At 67.2% G+C, this 22,624-nt stretch overlaps 1 protein-coding gene across 4 annotated transcripts; it reads left to right on the top strand.

Moving 5' to 3' along the window:
- The first annotated feature begins 626 nt into the window (after window positions 1-626).
- On the top strand, window positions 627-22,367 carry KCNN3 (potassium calcium-activated channel subfamily N member 3). Of its 4 annotated transcripts, none has more exons than XR_012584551.1 (9): window positions 627-1,364; window positions 4,596-4,691; window positions 8,120-8,538; window positions 12,729-12,870; window positions 14,808-14,918; window positions 16,290-16,417; window positions 16,597-16,666; window positions 17,770-19,716; window positions 20,215-22,367. XR_012584551.1 is itself a non-coding variant. In XM_074566486.1 (8 exons), exons 1-8 carry the CDS (start codon window positions 627-629, stop codon window positions 18,064-18,066), a joined length of 2,001 nt encoding a protein of 666 aa, XP_074422587.1. In that variant the 3' UTR covers window positions 18,067-22,367. The 4 variants fall into 4 exon arrangements, 1 of the variants encoding a protein (XP_074422587.1); XR_012584553.1 differs by having other exon boundaries at window positions 17,770-20,386; window positions 20,472-22,367; XR_012584552.1 differs by having other exon boundaries at window positions 17,770-21,542; window positions 21,772-22,367.
- The last annotated feature ends 257 nt before the right edge of the window (window positions 22,368-22,624 follow it).

The raw sequence follows: 22,624 nt of genomic DNA, 5'->3' as shown, positions 1-22,624 counted from the left end.
CGCCATTGCTGTGAAAGCCAGCCCCGGGTCCAGGGATCACCCTGCTCCCCCTTGGGGACATCTCCGGGGGGGTGGGGGGGGTGGCACACACGCAGACAGGGGGTGACCCAGCGTGGGAGCGCCCGCTCCAGCTGCTGCCCGTAATCTCCAGCTTCCACCGGGGGATTAGGGCGGGGGGGGGTGGGTTTGGGGGCTCGCTGTACCGTCGAGGGGAGAGCCCGGTGGGGGTCCCCGGGGGAGGGAGGATGGGTGGAACCGATGCGGGGTCGTTCGGGACTTGGAGTCCGCCGGGGTGCACCGGCGCCGGTACCGGCGCCGGTGCACCCCGGCGGACTACAAGTCCCGAACGACCCCGCAGAAAGGCAGGAACCGGGGGCGCGGGGAGGGACCGGGGGGGGGTGTGGGGGGGGGATACGAAGCGGGGAGCGGGCGGGGATGATGTCAGCCTGCGGGGAGCCCCGGCGCGGCCAATGGCGCGGCGGGGCCGGGCCAGCGGCGGCGGCGGCGGCGGCGGCGGCGGGGGCGGCGGCGGCGGCGGCGGCGGGGAGCGCTCGGCGCCCATTCATGATCGAAGGGCCCGGGAAAGCGGAACCGGTGCCCGGGCGAAAGGCGCCGGTGCCGCCGTTATGGAGACGTCGGGGCATCTCCACGATTCGGGCGTGGGGGACCTGGAGGAGGACGGTCGGTGTCCCTGCCCCTTGGCGGGGGATGAACGGGCACCGGTGCCGCCGCCGCCGCCGCCGCCGCCTCCCGCCGCGCTGCCGCCGCTCCAGCACAGCCTGTTGCACTCCTCGCCCGGGTCGTTACGGGCCCCTCCTCCTCCTCCCGCCGCCCCCGCCGCCCTCCACCCTTCCTCCCGCCACGGCAGCCAGCTCAACCTCGGCGACCACCCGGCGGGCTCCGGGGCGGGGAGCGGCAAACACCGGCAGCCCAGTCCCTTGGTTCACCGGCGGGACAGCAACCCCTTCACCGAGATCGCCATGAGCTCCTGCAAGTACAGCGGGGGGGTGATGAAACCCCTCAGCCGCCTCAGCGCATCCCGCCGGAACCTCATCGAGGCCGAACCGGAGGCTCAACCTTTACAGCTCTTCGGGGCCGGCGGACCCCCCGAGATCGTCGTCTCGCGCGAGGACAACCACGCGCCCGCCGCCCGTCGCCCCGACCGGCCCCCCGCCCGCCCGGCCCCCGCCGCCTTCGCCAAGGGGCCCAAGCGGAAGGCGCAAAACATCGGCTACCGGCTGGGGCACCGCCGGGCGCTCTTCGAAAAGAGGAAGCGCCTCAGCGACTACGCGCTCATCTTCGGCATGTTCGGCATCGTCGTCATGGTCATCGAGACCGAGCTCTCCTGGGGGCTCTACTCCAAGGTACCGGCGGGGCCAGGGGGGTGGGCACGGGGCTGTCGGCGCTGGCCAGTGCCCGGTGGGCTGAGCGCGGAGTGGTTTACCCCGTATGGTGTCCCATGGGATAATCATGGAGCCAGTTGCCCCATCTGGGGTTGGACGGGGCGTACGGGCTGGCTGGGACCCACGGGGTGACCCCGGGGCCTCATGGGGCCGCTGCGGCCGCAGGTGTGGGACGGGGCGAGAGCAGGGCTGGGGGCTGCCGGGGCCGCGTGCCGGCCGTCGCGTGCCAGGACGGGCGTTGCACCGGGTCCTGTGCCGGGGACTGACCCACCGGGGTCTGCGGCGCCCGTCACTGGCCCAACCGGGCGCTCCTTGAGGCACCGTGCCCTCGGCGGTGCGGCGGAGCCCCCCCCTCCCTCCTCCTCCTCCTCCTCCTCCTCCTCCTCCTCCTCCTCCACACCCCTTTCTTCCATTTTTTTTTTTTTTTTTTTTTTTTTTTTTTGCAGGACGGTGTCTTTTATTTATAATTCTCCCCCCCACGCCCCTTCCAGCTCCTGCTCCCGGGCTGCGCTGGTTGGCAGCGATATGAATAACTCTTTGTATAGACATCTGTCATGTTATTTATACCTATCCAGAGAGGGGAAGGCATCGGCACCCGCGCCGGCAGGGCGTGCGTGGCACCCATGGGCGTCAGCGGGACGGCGCTGCCGAGGAGGCTGGGGGGCGGCCGGCGGGGGTCCCCGTGCCGCGGTGCCGCCGGCGCAGGGGAAGGAGCCGGGGGGTGGTGGGAAGGGGCTGCTCAGCGCTTCCTGCCGTGATCCGGCGCGGGCGGCTGGGAGGGCGGCGCGGGCGGAGGAGGCGACGGAGCTGGAGCAGGTGGAGGGAGGGAGGGAAGGACGCTGCTGGGGGTCCTGTGGGCACGGGGGGGCCCCGCTGCCTCCCCACGGCTGGTGGTGGTGGGGGGTCCCGAGTCTCCGCTGCCGCCGGCGTCGGTGGGAGCGCAGGGGCTGCCAGCAGCGGTTCCCTCTGCTCCGGCCAAGCCCGCATCCCTGGCTTCCCCGCCAAGGGAGGAGGATGCTTCGCTCGGCTTCACCGCCGGAGCCTCTTCCCCGGCGGTTCCCGCTCCCCTTCGGCAGGATCGGGGCTGAACCACCGTCCCCCACCCGTCTCCGCTACCTGTTGAGCCGCGGCCGCCCTCACCGGGCTCCCTGGGCCCACGTGCCCGGTGCCGGGGGGGGACCGGCCGCCCTCGCCAAGCTGCCGGCAACGCCGTTGCCGCGCTCGCTGGCCCCGGCACGCCGAAGCTGCTGTGTCAGCCGGGGAAGACCCCGTGAGTCAGCGCTGCTGCCGTGCAGCCGCCCGTGGCCCCGACCCCTGCCACGATGTTTGTGCCGACAACCGCAGGGTGCAGGAGGGGGGGGTCGCTGGGTCCCCGCCACCCCAAGCCCTTGGCCAGAGCTGCGGCGGCGGGCGACCATCTATAAATCACCCCCCCCCCACCCCCGGCAGGCCCTGGTGGGAAACCGGAGCTCCTCGGCCGTGACCGAAGGAGCACCCAGGGCCCGGGCAGGCAGCTGTCGTGCGGATGGGGATGTCGGTGCTGCCGGCGCTGGCCGGGCTCCAGCTCTGCCCCGCAGCCGTCAGCCGCGCCGCCGCGTGCTCCCCAGGCCGGAGGGTGCCGGGGCCGAGGCGGAAAACAGGGATGCGGTGGCTGGGTTTTGCCTGTCCCTCGAGCGTGGGCAGGACTGGGGGCTTCTCCTGCCACCCCCACGGCACCGCCGCTTCCCAGAGCCACCGGCGCCGCCGGGACGAAGCGTCATGCCACCTGCGTGGCACGGGGGTTACCGAGGTGTCGCTGCGGTTCGGCCAAATCCATCCCCCCCCCAACACACACACACACACCCCCCGCATCGTTGTTTGCCGCGAGCATGGGATCCGGCAGCCGCTCTTCCTGCCGGCTCCCTCCGGACCCAACGCTGGCAGGAGGCATCGGCAAACGCGGTGGTAGCCGATAACACTTGCCGGGAGGGCCGGTGGGGCCCCGGGTGGTGCAGCCGCCGCAGTCGCGGCGGCTGCGCCACCCGGGGCCCCACCGGCCCCATGGCATCCCCGTGATTTGGGCTCCCGGCCGGAGCAGCCTTGGCACGAGCCCTGCCCCGGAGTTTGCCTATTAATAGCCGTTGTTTGGTCCCCGGCACTTCTCTCTCGGCACCAGCCATTATATCCACACAATTGCCTGGCCGGAGCCAAGTCGTTAACAATGCGCCACCGCCTCCGCGGCAAACCGTCCCCGCGCCGCCTCGAAATCCCCCCGTGGGGCTGGGGAGAGGGAGAGGAGCGAGGCTGAAGGCCCCGTTGGGGTTGGGGGGCGGCGGGAAGAGGGAGAGGAGCGGGACCGAAGGCGGCCGGGGGCGCTGGGGGCAAAGGATGGGGTGTGGTGTGTCGCGAGCGGGCCAGGTCTCAGCAATGCTGGGTCTCGGCGTTGTCACGAGTGCGCCAGCATCTCGAGCGTGCCACGAGCGCGCCGGATCTCAGCGTGCTGGGGATGGGGCGGAGGCGCGAGCCGGGTGTGGTAACGCCTTGGCGAGGGGCTGCCGGTGCTCGGCGGGTCCTACCTCGGCTTCCTCCTTGTGCCCCTTGGTACGGCACCCGTGGGGCCCGCAGCGCCCACACGGCGCCGATGGGGCATCCATCGCACCCATAGGGCAACCATAGCACCTGTGGGGCGCCCATGGGACCCACAGTCTCGCTGGGGTCCGGAGAGGAGCCCGTGCAAGGAGCTGGTGAATCCTGCTCTTCCCGGCAGGGTCCCGAGGAGCAGCCGCTTCCGTCGCCAGTCAATCAGGGGCTGGTTTAATTTACGTACAGCTAATTAACAGGAGGATCTAATTAGACCATCCGGTAGGGTGCCATAATATCGGGCTCAGGCTGGATGTGGCCGGGCCGCTTGACGACGTGCGTCCCGGTGAGGAAAGGCTGGTAATTACACACTTGGCAGAATCGGATTCAAAAAAACATTTTGGAGAAAAGGTGGCTCTTGCCTGCAGCGTCGCCGGCGCCCGCGGTGCCAGCGCTGCCCTGGCCGCTCGGGGTGGGAGCTGGGGTGGCCGAAGTGCCGGATTGGGGGTGTGGGGGGGTGTTGGAGGGGATGCAGCTTCTCCCTGGGGGTGCGGAGCCCGGTGCCGTGGCCAGCGCTGGCAGGGTCCTGTGGCCACGTCCCCCCCTAACGCCGGCCCTGCTCTCGCCTTGCAGGACTCCATGTTCTCCCTGGCCCTGAAATGCCTTATCAGCCTCTCCACCGTCATCCTGCTGGGCCTCATCATCGCCTACCACACGCGGGAGGTGCAGGTAGGTCCCGGCGCGGCCGGTGTGCCGAGCGAGGGGTGGCCGAGATGGGCTGGGGGCTTTGAAGGCCGCTCCGGTGGGATGCAGTGTCCGAACTCGCAGCCTGCACGGAGCCTCCCCGGCTCCTTGCCGGGGTCTCGCGGGGCAGCGCGGGGTCTCGTGGCGGGGGGTGTTGAGGCCGGGCACCGAGGGGTCTGCCCCGGCGCGGGGTGCCCGGTGGAGCTGCCGGTGGCTGGGGGAGGCTGCGGGCAGGAAGGGCTCGGACCGGCCGAGGTGCCAAGGAAAGCTGTGAAATCCTTTCCTAATCAGGGCTGCCCACTCTCTTCCTCCCTGCCCGCCCTTGGCTTCGCTGGGAAATTCAAGGGCTCCCTGTTTGCTCCAGGAAGGCTGCGCTTCCCCGCAGGATCCGGCGTCGGCGCGATGCCGGCGAGTTTTGGGGATGGGAGGAATCAGCAGGCAGGAGAAGGAGCATCCCGGGAAGGGACCCCGAAACCCCCGGCCCCAAGGTCCCACCTCGTCCTGCCCCGGGCTGGAGGTCGGCGCAGCTCCCTGCCTGCCTCCTGCCTGCCTCCTGCCTGCGGGGGACCTTCCCGGGAGCCAACCCTCCGGCTCACCCCACCGGCACAGGGACCGAGCCTGGCGGTGGCTTGTTCAAAGCAAATATTTGAGCGCGCTGTTTTTTCGCTAGAATAATATTTACCCCGGGGTGGGGGCGGCTGGGGTCAGCCGGGAGGGCCGTGCCCCGGCGCTCGCCGGCTTCCTCCCCTTGTTGTTCTTGGGAGCGGGTTGGGCAAAGGCAGCGTCCACCCGAGCGGCGCCTGGGGCTCCTCGCCTCTCCCCGCTCCGCCGGCGGCTGGAGTCGACATCCCCGCTGCCATCTCTCCACGGGGTCCCGGTCCCCAAAGCGAGCGCAACGCGCCGGTGCCGAACCTCGCCACGGTCCGGCCGTGTGGCCCCGGTTTAACCGCGGGGCTGGTTAACGCTGGCAGGGAAGGGAATGAGATCGGTTTGACTTGATTTGCTCCGGACAAAGCTGCGCTGGCTGCTGATCGCCCTATTATCTCTTAGGTGCTTATAAAGGGATTGCTGATAATCCGGCCGGAGATGGAAGCGGGGCCGGCGGAGCTGTAAATCCTCAGCCTCTCGTCCCTTTTGTCCAAGGGGGGGCTGCGCTCGCCCTGTGTGGCACTGCCAGACCTCCCCGGCCTCCGGGAAAGGCTCGACAACAGCTTCGGCCTCTTCACTCAGTATTAATTCCGTTAATTGCTGAGTCCTTCGGGACGTTTGCAGCTCTCCCTGAGTCTCGGTTTCTCCAGGACTGGGGCATCGCTGTGCCCGGAGCCCTGGGTCCAGCTCCTGGGGTCCTACCTGTCCCCTGCCCACGCTGTCCCTGATGGGCTGGGACGGTGACGGGTCCCTGGGGTGTCCCCAAGCCCATCCCTCGCCAGCCAGGGCTGCAGGTGACCGAGCTCCTCCTGCCCCTCCATCCTCCCAGCTCTGCCTTGTGCTGCGGGGCCACGAGCCGCTGCTAATCGCGTGTGTCACTCGCTCTTCGTTAGGCTGAGCCTGTGCAGGGAGCTGCCGGCGGCGCCGCCTGGTCCTCGCGCTCCCTGTGCCGGCGGGCAGAGCCCGACCCGCTCCCGGTGGCACCGGGGGCTCGGTGTCCTTGGGGACGGCTCTGGGCTGCACCCCGGCGTGGTGCGGAGCGTGGCGTCCCCGGCCAGCACCGCGTTCATCGCTGCGGCGCGTGATGGAGCGCGGTGCTGGCGAGGCTGCCAGCTCCAGCCGGGGGGGTTTTGGGGGGCACAGCCCCGCTCCGGCGCTGCCCTTGGGGTGCCCAGGGCTCTTTGTGCTTTGGGTTTGGTGAAGCTCTTTCCCCTGCGCGGCTTCTTGGTGGCTTCCCGTGTGCTTTCCTTGTCCGGAGCTGTGGCGGCCAACGCACTTGCTCCGTCCCCTGCCAGAGCTGGTGCTGGGGATGCTGGGGATGCCCCTGTCGGGTACCACCGGGCCGAGCCGGGGTTTCCATGGAAACCCGCAGCGATGCGCTGCAGGTGCGGGGCTGAGAGGGGCTGGCGCAGGGGGAACCTGCCCGAATCCCCCCCTTGCTCCTTCCCTTCCCCGACCTGGCCTGTCGCAGCCCCCCCCCACACACACACAGTCAAAAGGCTCCCTGCCTCTTTCCTCTTGCTAATTTGTTTATTTTTAACACCCTTTTCCAGGAAGGAATGGGCTGTCAGCTTGTTAAATGCCTGAGGATCTCCCTTGACAGCTTGGAGCATTTTTATAAACAATTTCTCAAACAAAGCAGCTAAAAGGAGCGGAGCTTTCCAAACAGAAAGGGAGGTGGCCGGGGACGGCCGCTCCGTGAGTCAGTCCCGCCGGCTCTTGCCGTCCCCGGGGAGAGCCCCGTGTGCGGTGCCGTGCCGGCGAGGCGGCTGGCGCAGGTGCACCGGGGCTCCGGCGGGGTGGGGGGGTTGTTCCCGGGCTCGGCGCCAACCTGGGGCCACGCTCCCACCCACCGCCCAGCCGGCAGCGGCTGCGGGAGCTCCCGGACCCCCCGGCCGAGCCGGGGTCGGCCTGCGCTTTGCAGGGTCGAGGACACGCCGGTGACGGTGGTGACCGCTGCCACGTCCCCCTTGGATCCCTCCCAGCGGCGTCTTTGACAAGCGCTGCTTGCGGAGAGGCCCCGAGCGCGTCCCCGCTGACGTAGGTGACACCGGTGTCCCCATCGCCCCAGGGGCGAGCTGGTGTCCTGGCGGGGCGGGTGACCCCCAGGGGTCTGGCGGCGTCCCAGAGGGGCCAGCCCGAGCTGCCCGCGCCCCAGCTTCCGCAGAGACCCCGACTCTGTCGCCGGCAGCGGGAGAGGGAACCGGTACCCAGGATGAACCGGCGGTTGCTATGGCAACCGGATCCCATCGCCGCCAGCGGCCGGCTGCTCCGGCAGTGGTGTTCCCTCTCCAAAAGTTGCCCCCGACAGTGGGGGGGGGGCGCGTGGTGGCTGTCGGTGACACCGGGGTGGTGCCGGCGGGAGCCAAGGGGCTGGGGTGGCCCGTGCCGGTGCTCTGCGGCACCACGGCTTGCCCGGGCTGTGCCGGGAGCGGGGCTCCTGCCAGCCGCTGTGTGGGAGCGGGTCGGAGCCCGCTGTCCCCATGCCGTGCCTGGGCGTGTGCTCAAGGCTGGGCACCCCAAAGCTTCTGAGGTGTCCCCAGAGCTGTAACTGTCCCCTGAAGACACAGGCGGAGCAGCGGAGGGGATGGCGAAGGCTCGTTCTCACCTTTGCCTCCCCCATCCCTCTCCAGCCCTCCTGGCCGAAGCCGTCACCAGCTCCGCCGGGGTCTGGTGTCAGTCCCCCCACTGCCCGCGGTGGGATGCTGGTGGGGCAGGGTCCTCTGGGGCCACCAGTAATTTGTGTGGTTTTTGCATCCCGGTAGCTCTTTGTGATCGACAACGGAGCCGACGACTGGCGGATAGCGATGACGTACGAGCGCATCCTCTACATCGGCCTGGAGATGCTGGTTTGTGCCATACACCCCATTCCCGGGGAGTACAAATTTTTCTGGACAGCCCGCCTGGCTTTTTCCTACACGCCGTCTCGGGCAGAGGCAGACGTGGACATCATCCTGTCCATCCCCATGTTCCTGCGCCTCTACCTGATCGCTCGGGTGATGCTGCTGCACAGCAAGCTCTTCACCGACGCCTCCTCGCGCAGCATCGGGGCGCTCAACAAGATCAACTTCAACACCCGCTTCGTCATGAAGACTCTCATGACCATCTGCCCCGGGACGGTGCTGCTGGTCTTCAGCATTTCCCTCTGGATCATCGCTGCATGGACGGTCCGGGTGTGCGAGAGGTGAGAGGGGCTGCGGCGGGGGGGGGCGGGTTCGGGATGCGCGGTGGTTTGGGATGCTGAATGGTTTGGGATGTCTCCTCTGCCCTGTCTCTGCTCTGCCCTGGGGAGGCCACAGCTGCAGCGCTGGGTCCGGTGCTGGGCTCCCCAGTTGCAGAAGGACGGGGAACTGCTGGGGAGAGTCCAGCGGAGGCCGCGAGGATGATGAGGGACTGGAGCATCTCCGTGCTGGGGAAAGGCCGGAGCCCTGGGGCTGTTCAGCTGGAGAAGAGCAGGCTGAGACGGGATCTCCTCGACGCTCAGCGAGAGCTAAAGGGCGGGGGGCGAGAGGATGGGGCCGGGCTCCTTCCAGTGGTGCCCGGGGACAGGACGAGGGGCAACGGGCACAAACTGGGACAGGGGAAATTACTCTGAGGGTGGCAGAGCCCTGGCACAGGCTGCCCGGAGAGGCTGTGGGGTCTCCTGCTCTGGGGATATTCCGAACCCGCCTGGAGGCGACCCTGCGCAACCTGCTCTGGGTGACCCTGCTCTGGCAGGGGGTGGGACGAGGTGACCTCCAGAGGTCCCTTCCAGCCCCGGCCAGGCGGGGATGCTGTGATGTGTGGCGGTTTGGGATGCTCAGCCGTTTGGGTTGCTGAGCAGTTCGGGATGCTCGGCGGAGCTGCCGTGTCCCAGCACTCTGTGAGAGGGATGCAGAGAGCCAGGGGCTCGGCAGCCGCGGGTTCCCACCGACGAGCCCCCGTCCTGGGCAGGAGGCAGAGGCAGGGGCAGCCCTGTCGTCTCAGCGCCGTGCCTGGGGTCAGGCAGGGTCCCCCTGCGAGGGGACGGTGTGCGGTGCCAGCCGGCGCGGGAGCCCCGGGAGGGCGGGTGGGGGACGGGGGGAGCGGCGGGAGCTGGGGGGCGCCGAGCACGGGGAGAGGCCGGAGGTGCTGGCGAGCAGCAGCAGCTGGCTCGGGCTCTGGCATCGCTGCGAGCGACTGCCATGACAACACCGCCGTGACAAACCCACTGCCGGATGGCATCACGCCGGCATCGGCGTGCTCGGCGCGGGGGTTGCTGTGGCGACCGGCTCCGGTGGGTACCACTGAGCCTTCCTCTCCCGGGGACACGCCGGCCGGCACCCTTTTGTCCCCTGAGGGGAACCGGGGGGGCTGTGGCCACCCCCAGCCGCCCCAGCGCTGTGGGGGTTTCTCCCTGGCTGGGTGCGAGGTGCCGGTGGCACCCGTCTGTCCCGGGGCAGGGAGGGCAGGTCCCCCATGGGGTGTCCTGTGTCCTGTCCCGGCACGGGGCCGTCCCTGTCCCCAGGAGGCTGAGCTCAAGGCCGTGCTGCCATCGAAGCCGCCGGGGCTGGTCTGCAGGGAAAGCGCCCGAGACCAACGCATGCGTGTTGCGATTCGGTGGCCGGGGATTAGCCGAATCGCGCAAAATCCCTTTCAATTGTGGCGGCGCCATCGTGCCGTCCTCAGAACCGAGGTGCGAGGGATCGCGCCCCGGTGTCCCCTGTGCCACCCAACTTGCTTCTGGGCACTGTCAAGGTGGGAGGAAGGCCCCCCCCTCCTCTTCCCCGGGGTGAGGCCCCTCGCGCTGGTCACCCCGCGCAGGGGCTTTAAGTACCGTGGCTGCGGAGCGGAGCGGCACGCTGTGATTTTACAAGCTTTTACAGGCCGTCTTTGCCTTCCTGTCTCCCTTAATGATGCTCTCAGGATGTGCTGGATGGTTTTGCGCGGCTTAATTGTGTTTGGGAGATTTTTATTTGTGCCTCCTAAACTGGGAGCGGGCAGATGGGCTCCCGGGGGATGTGCAGGGGGTTGATTCTGCACCTGGGGGGCTTAGGCTGGAAAAAGCAATGTAAATAAAGAACCATCAGGGACCAAAAGAAAAAAAAAAAGAAAGATAGAAATGACGCAGACGAGGCGCTGCAGATCACCGGCACCGTGGCTGCCGCCACCTCCCTCTGTCTACAGAGCGGCAGCCGTGAACGCGGGCGGGCTGGGGATGCACCGACCCGGGGGGATGCACCGACCCGGGGGGCTGCACGGACCTGCGGGGACGGACTGAGCCGGGGGGATGCAGGACGTCCGGGACGTGCTCCGTCCCCGGGGGATGCACCGTCCTCGGGGCATGCACAGGCCCTGGGTGCCACCCAGGTCCTGCGAGGGCCACGTCCCCGTGTCCCCACCGGTGGCAGGTTGCTTGCACTGGTGCTGGCAACCAGTTTGCTGTGGCCTGCGGGGACATCCCCAACCAGCCCCCGCTGGGGCCGGGTGGCTCGGAGATGGCTGTGCCGCTCCGAGACGCGGTTCCCCGAGCTGGGGTGGCCTGGCCGTGGCACGTCCCCTCGGCGCCGTGGGCTGCTCCGGCGCCCGCAGGCACAGCGGCATCGCTGCCGGGCATCCTCCCGTGCGTGCCGGGGGGCCGCAGCTCTCGGCAGGCAGCGAGTCGCTTAGCAACCTCGCCCGCTCGCCCGGCCGCCACGCAGAGCTGCCTGCGGTGCCGGTGCCGGCAGCGCTGCCGGGGCTGCCCGCCGACGGCGCGCACGTGTGCCTGCACGTGCTGCCGGCCCCGCTGCCCGGCATGAGGGTGCAGCCAGCCCCGGCTCCGTGGCCGCGCTGCCCAAACCCACAGGCTCGGTCCAGCCGAGCCGGTACCGCCGTAGCATCCTGGCGTGGCGATGCTTGGTGTGGCGGCGGCGTGGCACGGGACCCGTGGGGAGCGGCTGTGACCCTGGTGGGGACAGGCAGACGAGGGGACGATGGAAACCAGCGCTGGGGTCTAACTGATCGCGGCACACCCAATTCCTGCCCGCACCAGCCCCAGCGCGTGCCGCCCCCGCCCCGTTTTATCAGCTCCTTGGGCTCAAAGTGCTTCTCGGAAGAGAAAATGTCTGTCTGTCCGGCGGCGCCGTAACCCCCGTCACCAGCGCGATGCTCCCGGGGTCATCCCCGTGGCTCGAGAGCTCACATCCTGCGGGATGGACTCAGCCTTTCCCAGGGGAACACACGGGCTGGGATGGGGCGGGGGGTGCGTGGCACTGCTGGCACCGAGATTTCTGGGGAGCCCGGCCCTGGCCGCGGTGATGGGCTCCGGCTCCCCTGGCGCGGCAGCAGCTCTCGCCGTGGCTGAAGGCGCTTCCTCATGCGCCAGGATCTCGATCGAGTCTCCGGTTGCTTGGGGCAGGGGGAGGGGGGAAACATTTCGGAAGAGGAGAAAACCCAACTGCTCGGGGCGCTGCGATGAACCGGGGGGGGATTGCCAAAAGATCCATCTGGTTTCCCTCTAACGATTCCGTGAGGAGGCTGGGAGAAGCCTGCCGGGGAGCGGGATGCGTGCGGGCAGGAGGGTGGCTGTCCTGCCATGGCCGGGTGCAGGCGCTGCCCGTCCCTGCCCACGCCGGGCTTGCGGCTGCGTCCCGGGCCCCACTCTGCCTCTGGGAGCCGGCGCTGCATCCCCGGGAGCATCCCCGCGGGGCTCGGCCGGGCTCGCACCGGCCCCGGGGAGCCAGAGGCAGCCAGGGCCCCGGTTGCGTGTTGGCTGGAAGGGCCGCAGCCGGATGCCGGGCCGGCCAGGACGGTCGCTGACCTCGCAGCTCAGCGGGGACGCGGCCATGGAAAGTTTGCAGCATCCCCGAAGCGGCGGCTGCTCCACGTGTGCTTCATCTCGAGCGTGTGAGCCATTCCCCTGAGCTGTCCCGGAGCCAAGTGCGTGCCGGAGGTTTGGCTGTGTCCGTCCCTGGCGGTTCTGCCGGGGCTGCTGACGGCACCGTCCCCCGGGGCGGCGCAGGGGGAGCGGGCTCAGCCCGCGCTGCGGCGGCGGGGGGGACGCGGAGGAGGATGCAGCGCGGTCGGGGGCTCTGCAGAGCCGCAGCTGTTTCTCCCATCAGCCAGTTCTCGCCGCCGCGCCACGTGTCACCGGGGACGCCGGCGGCGGGACGGGGATGCGGTGACAGGTCTGACCGAAAGCAGAAGCCCTTTTGCGTTGAGTTTTCGCTCTGATTTTGTCCATGCGGGTTTTCCTGCGCCAGAAATTGTGCAACCGCTGTCGCTACGGGGCATCCTGCTGCGTCATTAATCCCTATTCCCCGTGGCACAGCACAGCCTCTCGCCAGAGAAGCCGCCGTGCCCAGGTGGCCCCGTCCCTCCCCGCAGCCGGCCCCGTCCCCTGCGGCGATGCTGATGCCCGTGTCTCCTTGGCAGGTACCACGATCAGCAGGACGTAACCAGCAACTTCCTGGGGGCCATGTGGCTCATCTCCATCACCTTCCTCTCCATCGGCTACGGCGACATGGTCCCGCACACCTACTGCGGGAAGGGCGTCTGCCTGCTCACCGGCATCATGGTAAGGGCCGTGCTGAGCCAGTCGCCCGTCCCACGGGCTCTGCCCATCCCCACCCTGGCCACCGGATTTTACGGGGACCCGCTTGCCGTCTGGCATGTCCAGGCGTAACGGCTCCACCTCTGAGCCGTCGCAGCCTGGAAGCTGATCGAGCTGGAATTGCAATTCTGTAAGCGCGGTAATTAGCAGGACGTGGCGGTGCGGGTGAGGAGGTGACGGTGCAGGCTGGGCACGCGGTGTGGGACACCAGCCGGTCCCTTTGCCCCTGCTGGTGAATTTGGGGTGGATTTGGACCCGCGTTCGGTGACAGCCGGGGGAGGCTGGACCACGGCGAGGTCGGGGGTGTCCCCGGGGAGCAGAGGGGCCCCCGAGCATCCTTTGGCCATCCCTGTTCACTCCACCTGGCTCCCATCGCCAGGAGTGATCCCAAATGCTGCCGGCTCCTGTCGAGAGCCGGGACCAGCTGGGAGCCCTCCACGCCCCCACGCTCCCGCCGGCGTCACCACTCCGCCGCGGCTTCGTTTCCCCATGGCCAGAAGGTCACGATGCTCTGTGGCCTCCGGTGTACCTGCTCCAAGCCGCCCGTGAGATGTCCCGGCTTGTGGGGCTTTCACCGGAGGAACGGCTGGGGGCTCCGCAGTCACAGCCCAGCCCCGGACCCCCAGCTCTGCCCCCCCTCAGCTGCCAGGATCTGGGGACGGAGCCGTCCCTGTCCCCCGCTTCCCAGCCGGGACAGCCCGAGCTGGCGCCCGGCACCGCCAGGTTTAACTCTGAGCCCCGCGAGAGCCATCGGCCGAGGCGGCTCCGCCGGCGGGTATTAATTTTATATTATCTTCACGTCTTTGAGGTCGGGCGCCAGCGAGGTTGATGCTGGTGACAGGAGCCAAGCGAGGGACAAAACCCCTCCTGGGAGGGGGGATGCGGCGTTTTCTGGCTCGGGAGAGCAGCCGCCGGCTCGGCCGGGGGCTCCCGGAGCTCCCCCACCCCCAAGTCAGGGTTTCCTTTGAACCGAGGCACCATCTGGCAAAGCGTGCCCCCCTCCCGGCGCCCATCCGGCACAGGGACGGGGACCCTCCGCGACTGCCGGAGCCGGGGGAACCCCTGGGGTCCCTGAACCGTGGCACCGGGGGCGGCCGCACCCCGGGGAGAGAGAAGCAGTGGGAGCCGAGAGCGAGCACACAGCGGGCACCTTCGGGGATGCTAAAGGATTCAGCTCAGAGCATGATGTTAATTAATGACTCTTTAATAAATGAAGGAGCGTTTGCCAGGATCGTGGGCCTCTGCCAGAGTGCCGGGGGCGGGCGGGGGGAGCGTCTCATCTGGTCCCGGCAGCGGCAGGCAGAGTGCAGGAGCCCCGCCGGGAGCCGGGGTTTGGCACCTTTGCTTTCCAAAGACAAATACACGCCGGAGATGATGGCTCCCGCCCGGATCTGGCCCTAATCGCCGGGATAAGCGAGCTCCCAGCTGTCGCTGCTGGGAGATGCGGCGATTTCGGGGCTGGGGGTGGGGGGGTGTCTCGAGTTGGGCCTCCCCTTCCCCGCACTCCCCCAGGGCGCCTGCTGCTGCCCCACCGCTCTCCCTCCCCGCAGGGTGCGGGGTCTCGCCGTCCTCCCGGGGGGCAGGTGCCCAGCCCGTGGTGGCGCCGGTAAGCAAGGCTTAGCCCGGCCATTTCCAAGGCGCGCCGGGGACGCCGGGGCTCGCCGCTCATCACCGCTGACCTCGTAAATCGGCCCCGGCCTCTCCCGTTAATTACCCAGCACATCGTCGGCTGCTCAAGGACACCCAGGCTCTGTGCTACCTCCTCATTGGGATGGCAGGGGCGGGTGAGGGGGGTGCCATGGAGCTTTGGTTAATTAGGGGGTTGCGCGGGTGGGGGTGGGCGCGCTGCTCTTGCCCCAGGTTGCTGGCGGGTGACAAACCGTTCGATGTCCCCGCGGCAGGGCGCCGGCTGCACAGCGCTGGTGGTGGCCGTGGTGGCCAGGAAGCTGGAGCTCACCAAAGCCGAGAAGCACGTCCACAACTTCATGATGGACACGCAGCTGACAAAGCGGGTAAGGTGCCGCGGGGGGGAGCTGGGGCGGGGGCTGTGCTGTGCCGGGGGAGCCGGGGATGCCGGGAACCGTGGCGGGAGGAAGGTGTTGGCACCCCTGGGTGCGGGTCCCGCGGCGGGTGCGTTGGCTCTAAGCGCTTCGGCTGCAGCGCAGGCATTACGGTGAGAGCAAACAGCTCCCGCTCTGTGCCAGGGATTTAGGTGATGCAGGATGCTCGGCCGCACCCCGAGAGGAACAGCCTGGGGGTTTTTTTCCCCCCCCCCGGGAGGATACGGACTCCCTCCTCTTGCAGGGAATGATCTCACTCAGCTCCGTGTCAGGAAAACAACTGGAGCCGTGAGGCCCCTGCCGTTTCCATCCTGCGGAGGGACCCGGAGGCTGCGGCTGCGGCTGGGGGGGGCCGTGGGGTGGGTGCTCATGCCGGGGTCCCCCGTTACATCCCCGGCAGCGTGCGGGGGGCTTGCGGGAGGTCTCTGGTCTCAGCAGCTTCGTCACGGCAAAGCATCGGCAACCCGACAGCGCCGCGTGATGCGATGGGCTCCGCGCACCGCTGGCAGTTGCGGTATTTTGTATAGGGCATGGCGGCAAAGCGGGGGTTGGTGCAACCCTTGGAAGGGCTTGGGACAGTGCTGGCATGTGGCCGGGGCTCCCCGCTTCCCCCGGGGGAGCAGAGCCGCGTGCCGGCAGAGGCCCTGGTGCCCCGGCGATAGTCGGGGGCTTCGGCGCGGCCGGGCTGGGAAAGCAAATGGCGGGTTGGCCCCGCTCCCCCCGCCCAAGCCGTGGATATGGATCCGCGGGCTCCGTGCCAGGCAGACGGCGGCGGCCAATTCATCTTGGAGTGCGCAGCGGAGCTGCGGTTTAGCCGGGGAGCCTGCGGAAGCCGTGTCCTCGTGCCGGCAGCCCAGCCGGGACCTGCCAAGAGTGCCAGATGGATGCAGGAATCGAGAAAAACTTGGGGATTTTTTTTTGTTTGTTTGTTTGGTTGGTTTTTTTCTCAAGGCTTAGGGCGCAGGCTGTGGAGTGAGGGGTGAGTGGGATGCGGGATGCGGGGTGCAGGCGAGGAGCCCGCTGGCGGAGCATCGGCGCAGGGTAGGGTGGGGACGTGGGTGCAGCGGGGACCGAGACCCGCCGCGCGGCGTGGGCAGCTCTTGTTCCCGTCCCAGCGGCCCTTGATCCCTTGCAGAGGCACAGGAGACCGTGCGGGAACAGAGCCGAGCACCTCGCTCCAGCTGGGGCGAGTCAAGTGCTCTCGCAGCATCGGCTCCCCAACGGGGGGCTCGCGGCAGAGCCGGGCCGGCATCTCCGTGAAATCCCGTGTAGCCCGGCGCAGCCGGGGCCGGTGACCCGCCGCCGACTCTCCTCCTCTTGCAGATCAAGAACGCTGCAGCCAACGTCCTGCGGGAAACGTGGCTCATCTATAAGCACACCAAGCTGCTGAAGAAGATCGACCACGCCAAAGTCAGGAAGCATCAGAGGAAGTTCCTCCAAGCCATTCACCAGTAAGGGGCCGCGCGCCGGGTGGGGGGATGCTGAGCCCCAGCCACGGGGGAATCGTGGTCCAGTCCCCGGCCGGGGCGTGGGGACAAATTTCCCATTGCCCAGGACGCAGGCAGGCCTCCGGCTGCGGTGTGCGGTTGGGGAGGGGATGCAGCTGCGTTGCTCTTTCCTTCTCCCCCAGGTTGCGGAGCGTGAAGATGGAGCAGAGGAAGCTGAGCGATCAAGCCAACACCCTGGTCGACCTCTCGAAGGCAAGTCCCCGCTGCGACCCCGCGGCTCGGCCGGGCTGCCCCAGCGTTTCTCTTCAGCTGGAAAAACCAAAGCGGACGTGGCCGACCGCGAGACGCTCCGGGCGGTAGATGTCAGCCGGGAATAGCTGCCGTGGGATGGCTGCCCTCGGGAGGCGGGAGGAGAAACGCAGACACAAAGCAGGGGCTGGGGGGGGGGGTGTCTTTGCTCCCTGCACCCCCTTACGCAGCCGCAGCCGGGGGTACCGTGGTTTGGCAGCACGGGGCTGGCCACTTCTGTCAGTTAAAAGCGAACCGCGAGAATTAAATGCTCATCTTTACGGGCGCGCAAGTTCTAACAACGGGCAAGGTAGGACGCAGGTTACGCCGTGAAAGCGTATTTGCTCGCAAACAGATAAAAATACTCGTTAACTAGTTTGGTAAGAAAATAAAAGTGTGAAAGTATCTAGCAAAAACATTTAATCACCTCTGGCAATGGCAAGATCGAATTCGTTTTTATATCATGCGGAACAAAACCAGCTGCAATTTTAGGTTTCCTCAATGCCTTACCCAGAAATACAAAGGAAGACGCAATTTGTTTCCAAACAAATGATGTGAAGTTTCTCAATAAGCTGAAAGGCCCCAGTGCAGAATGAGCTCGGGTATTTGGCCCTGTGCTAATCGTAGGGGTGGTTATCCCGCAGCCATTCTGGAGTCATCAAACAAATGACGGCAGACTGCTTTGGCCGCTGAAATAAAGCTGCAGCGTGGGAGAGAGGTGAAAACCTTTGCCGACACCGAAATTCGGTGCGGGTTTCTTAAGGCTAGGCAGATGCTGGCGTCTAATTTAACCGAGGGCAAAAAAGAGCCAAGCCACCCCTTTTTTTTAAGGGGGCATGACTTGGCCCCGCTGCCCGCGCGGAGGCAGGATTTCCTCGTTTTCGTGTCCTGGGACGAGCCGAGCTGGGTGGCGGCGCCCTGCGAGCTGCGACGGGGCAGCTCTCGGGGCGTTGCTCGCGGGAGGGGGTTCAAGGGCTCAGCGCCGGCGGTGGCACCGACCCAACCACGGCACTAACCCCTCTGTGTGTGTGTGTGTGTCCGTGTGTGTCCCCCCCTCCCCCCAATAGATGCAGAACGTGATGTACGACCTCATCACCGAGCTCAACGACCGCAGCGAGGACCTGGAGAAGCAGATCGGCAGCCTGGAGTCCAAGCTGGAGCAGCTCAGCGCCAGCTTCAACTCCCTGCCCCTGCTGATGGCCGACATGCTGCGCCAGCAGCAGCAGCGCCTGCTCGCCGCCGTCCTGGAGGCGCGGGGGGTCGGCGTGCCGGTGGGCACCCCCCAAACGCCGCTCTCCGAGAGCCCCATCGGGGTCAGCTCCACCTCCTTCCCCACCCCTTACACGAGCTCAAGCAGCTGCTAAAACGCAGCCCCCCCCGGCCCCCCGCCACCGCCACCACCACCACCCCCCTCCACGGACAGGGGAAGCGTTTCCGCGCAGGTCCCGAGGTCTCCATGGACTTTCTTCTGGTCCTCGAACCACCGCAGGACCCTTCGGCCGGAGCCGGTGGGACCAGCAGTGCCGAGCGCCGCTCGGAGCTTTGCCAACGCCTTGGTATCGGGAATCGCATCCCCGTTCAGGTGCCTCTACACGTGGTGAAGGAAGGGGACGGGAGGCGACGCCTCGGGCGAGCCCGCGCCGCGGCGTCCGGTGGCGGACGGAAAAACCCACGCTCAATCTCAGGTCTTCACATTTGAAAACAAAACGAAACGACGACGAGTCAGAAGCACTGAAGCGACGGAGACACCAGAGGGAGAGTTTTCCTCCCCTGCGTGGACCCCGCCGGGGGCCGGGGCACTCCCCTTGCCCCCCCTGCCCCTCTCACCATCGCAAAGCGCCGCCGGGCAGATGCCAACGTGGTGGTTTCTTGCACGGGCTCCGACCAACGCTGCCCACGCTCCATCCCGTCTCCTTACCGGGACCCACATGAACCCCCCGCCCCGGCCCCGCGCATTGCCGGGCGGGTGACAGTGTCTGGCCATAACCTGCCCGGGGTGGGGGCGGTTCTCCGGAGCCGTGAGTGTTTTCTGCCTGGGCAGAACAAGGGACGCTTCTTCTTTCTGGTCCTCGGCGTCGTATTCTGCCTGGAGACACGTGCCGGAGCCAGGAAAGCAGTGCCTAAAGCGTGCGGGGATGCAGGGCCGATGCGGCGACGGCCGATGACGGGGCTGGCAGGCCAGCCCGGGCGCCGGGGGGGGGAATCTCCAGGTGCTCACACACCGCCGCCCGCCCAGGAACCCCCCACCCAGCATTTCGGGAAGCCAACGGGCTCTTTGCGGCAGAAAAACCCCATGGGCGCCATCCACCTCCGTTCGCACCGGGAACGGTCGCGCTGGAGCCCGGCCGGCAGCGCCGAATCCGCCGGGGTGGAGCAGGGGCTCGCTGGCAAGTGCTGTAGTAGCGGGGGCAGGCGCTTCATCTGTTTAAAACCCGGCCCATCGCCTTCGTGCCGCTTCTGCTGGCTTTGGTGGGGATCAGCAGCACCATCCGGCAACGGCGCGGCGCTCGGCGTCGGCCACCGCCTGTGCCCGCCGAAGCGTAGCCCCTCATGCTTTGGTTTTTGGTTGTTGGTTTTTTTTTTTTTCTGGCATTCAGCTTCCTGAGGTACCCTTGGCATCCCCTGGCTACTTCTGGAACCATTCATTTTCTGTTCCACTTTCACCGTTTTCCCTTTTTTCTTCCCCAGTTCTGCCCCCGGGGTCGTGTTCGGGCTCCGGCTTTGGGGCTGGTGTTTGCTGCTTTCAACGAAAACTCAGCAGAGGCTATTTATATATTTTTTAAACAGATGAAGCAACCATGTAATTACTCCGCGATATTAATTACACCTCACCCAGCAGTGTCAGTAATTGTAAGCAAAGTCACTGTGTTACTCCAGGTATACTCAGCCTGTAATCTTCTCCTTTGTAACTCCTTCCCTTCCATGGATAACGCTGGATTTCGCGCGCACGTAGGCAGGGACGCATCAGCCCGATGCCGAGGAATTTCCGTGCAAAACTCCACTTGCTGCCGGTGGTAGGTGGTTTACTCCTTGTGCCCCGCAATTAAAGTTGCGTAGAAAACAAGCCGTAGCGAGCGAGGAGCGCTCCCCCCCCGCCCCCCACCCCCCGCCGCCAGCCCCAGGCAGTGGCAGGAGGAGGAGGAGGAGGAGGAGGTGGAGGAAGGCTGCGAGGCGACAGCGGGAGTGCTGCAAGATGAGCCCCCGGTGCTGCAGAGGGGGTTGTCGGCGGCGGGGGAGCGAGCCGTGGCCGTTCCCTTCGCATTCGGGGAGGAGAGGAGGCCCGCGGCCATCGCTGCCGGCCCGTCCTGGTCCTCGGCCGGCCGGAGATACTCCGCTTCTGGGAAGGAGCCGCTCTTCCCCCTCTTCCAAGCTCTTGTCGTTAGTGTGATTGCGGGGTGGGCAGGATGCCTGGGAGAGCCTCGCCGCCTTGGTAGCCACCCGCGCTCCGTTCGTAGCCCTGCTGCTGCTCCCTGTGTGCCTACAGGTGACCCTCAGCCCTACCTCCCTGGCAGGAGAAGCTTCTGCCCAGCTCTGCAAGAAGGTTTCCGGTGTGGCAATGGAGAGAAAACGTTGCAAATTCTGAGAAGGAGCCTGAAAACGCAGCATCTCCCCTGGCCTGCGGGCAGCCAGCAGAGAAAAACGCTCCCGCGCCTCTCCCGGGGTTCGGGCAGGAACGGGGTGGAGGTGCGGAGACGTATCCTCGCGCGTCAGAGAGCCGGAGGAAGTCTTGACGCTCCAGAATCGATATTGCCGGCGGGAACCTTCTTAGGGGCTAACGATCAAATCTGGGAAATCAAACGGAGTTAGACAAGACCCGGCACCGTCGGCTCGCCGGGACCCGAGGAGCTGAAGGGGAGCGAAGCGGCAGGAGCTGCAGGATGGCGACTGCTGCAAGAGATCCTTGTCTGGGGGGCAGAGCCGCTGCTTCGGCGGGATGTCACCGGGGCGGTGACATCTCTGCACCTCGCACCCTGCGCCCCCGCCCTCCTCCCTGCACCCCAGACACCCCCCTCTGCCTGAGGCCTTGCAGCCCTGCGTCTGCACCCTGCGCCTTGCAGCCTGCATCCCGCGCACCCCTGCCACCCCCGTCCCACACCCTGCATCCCGCGCACCCCTCATTCCACACCCTGCACCCCCACCCTGCACCCCCATCCCACACCCTGCATCCCTGGACCCCCATCCCGCACACCCCCATCCCACACCCTGCATCCCGCGCCCCCGTCATCCCACACCCTGCACCCCCCACACCCTGCATCCCCATCCCACACCCCGCATCCCACACCCTGCATCCCTGCACCCCCATCCCGCACACCCCTATGCCTCCATCCCACACCCCGCATCCCGTGCACCCCTCATCCCGCACCCTGCATCCCGGCGCCCCCCATCCCGCTCACCCCTGCACCCCCATCCCACGCCCCGCATCCCACTCAGCTCCTCATTCCACACCCTGCATCCCTGCACCCCCCATCCCACGCACCCCGCTCCCACACCCTGCACCCCCCTCCCACACCCCCCATCCCACGGACCTCTGCACCCCCCCCACCCTGCATCCCCCGCACCCCTGCGTCCTCCACCCCATGCCCTGCATCCCTGCACCCCCACCCCACACCCTGCGTCCTGCGCACCCTGCAGTCCTCACCCTGCTCCCCGCACCCCACGCCCTGCACCCCCACATCGCACCCCCCCGCATCACACCCCTGCCAGTGCTTCAACACCGGTGCAGGTCACCCTGACCCACCGCCCCCAGCACCGGGCTCACCGGACCCCGCCGAAGCCAGCACCGGGACTAACCCCCCACCCAGCCCCGCTGCGGGGACCGAGGAGCCGCCCCGATGCCAGGGTGAGGGCAGGCATGGGGGGAACCCCCAGTGCCCCAGCACGGTCCAGCCCACGGTGTCCCCCGGTGCCGGGGGGCTCTGGGCCTGGGGGTGCCCACCTGGAGCCGCTGCCCTGCTCCCCGCGCGCGGCTCTCGGTCCCCGGCGGTTGAGCCGCCTCGGCGCAGGCGGCAGCCCCCGGCTCACGCCCAGGGCAACGTGGCAGCTCGACCTGGAGCTTCCCTTCCCGGCAGCGGCTGGCAGGTCTCCGGTAAACGGCTCCGGTAAACGCTCCCCGGCCGGCGCCGCCTGCCCACCTGAGAACGTCATTTGGGAACCCGCGGCCACTAAAGGGGATCGGGACACGTCGAGGAGAAGAGCTGGGACCAGCGGCCAAGGTGGAGGAAAAGCACAAGAACAAAACCGCGACGCAGAGTTATAATCCCAAAGAGATGCCGACCTCCCGCAGCCGGGAAGCATCCGAACCCCCCTCCCCGCGCCAGTGGGGCTGAACCCCGAAGCGCCCCCCTGGGACCCACCCAGCCACGGCCCATCTCGCTTTGGGCACAGCCTCGGGTGGTTTTTTGGTTTGTTTTTTTTTTTGGTTTTTTTTTTTTTTTGCTCCACAAACCTCCTCCCTGCGCTGCCTGCGAGGAAACGGCCCAGAAACGCCAGAAGAATCCCACGTCCTCTCTGCAAACTCACAGACGTTTCTGTCCAGACTTAAGGAGCTTCGACCTGGGTTTGCATCTCGCCTCTGTACTGCTCGCTTCTTTTTTAACAATAGGGGAAAGCATAATAGTTTATTTTAACTATGAAATATATTGCTATATTATAAAGGTTATTGTAACTTTCACTTATGGTTTTGTACCCAACCCGGTTGTCGGCGGGCAGCGACGCCAGCCTGCTGCCAAAAAAATGTCTGTTTCTGAGTACAGCCGCTGCTCCCGGTGAGGACGGAGGCCAGGGGTGGCAGAGGAGGGGCGCAGGACCCCCGCCGGAGAGTGTCCCCACGCTCCTCCTCCCTTACCCCCCAGCTATTCATTCCCGTTACCTGGAAGCGGGTCCACGATCCGCAGAGCCCGCTGAGCACCGCCGCTCTGCTTC

The sequence above is a fragment of the Larus michahellis genome, chromosome 24 (genome assembly GCF_964199755.1).
Source record: "Larus michahellis chromosome 24, bLarMic1.1, whole genome shotgun sequence".
In the NCBI taxonomy this organism is placed as follows: domain Eukaryota; kingdom Metazoa; phylum Chordata; class Aves; order Charadriiformes; family Laridae; genus Larus; species Larus michahellis.
This window is presented reverse-complemented; position numbering and strand designations above follow the sequence as displayed.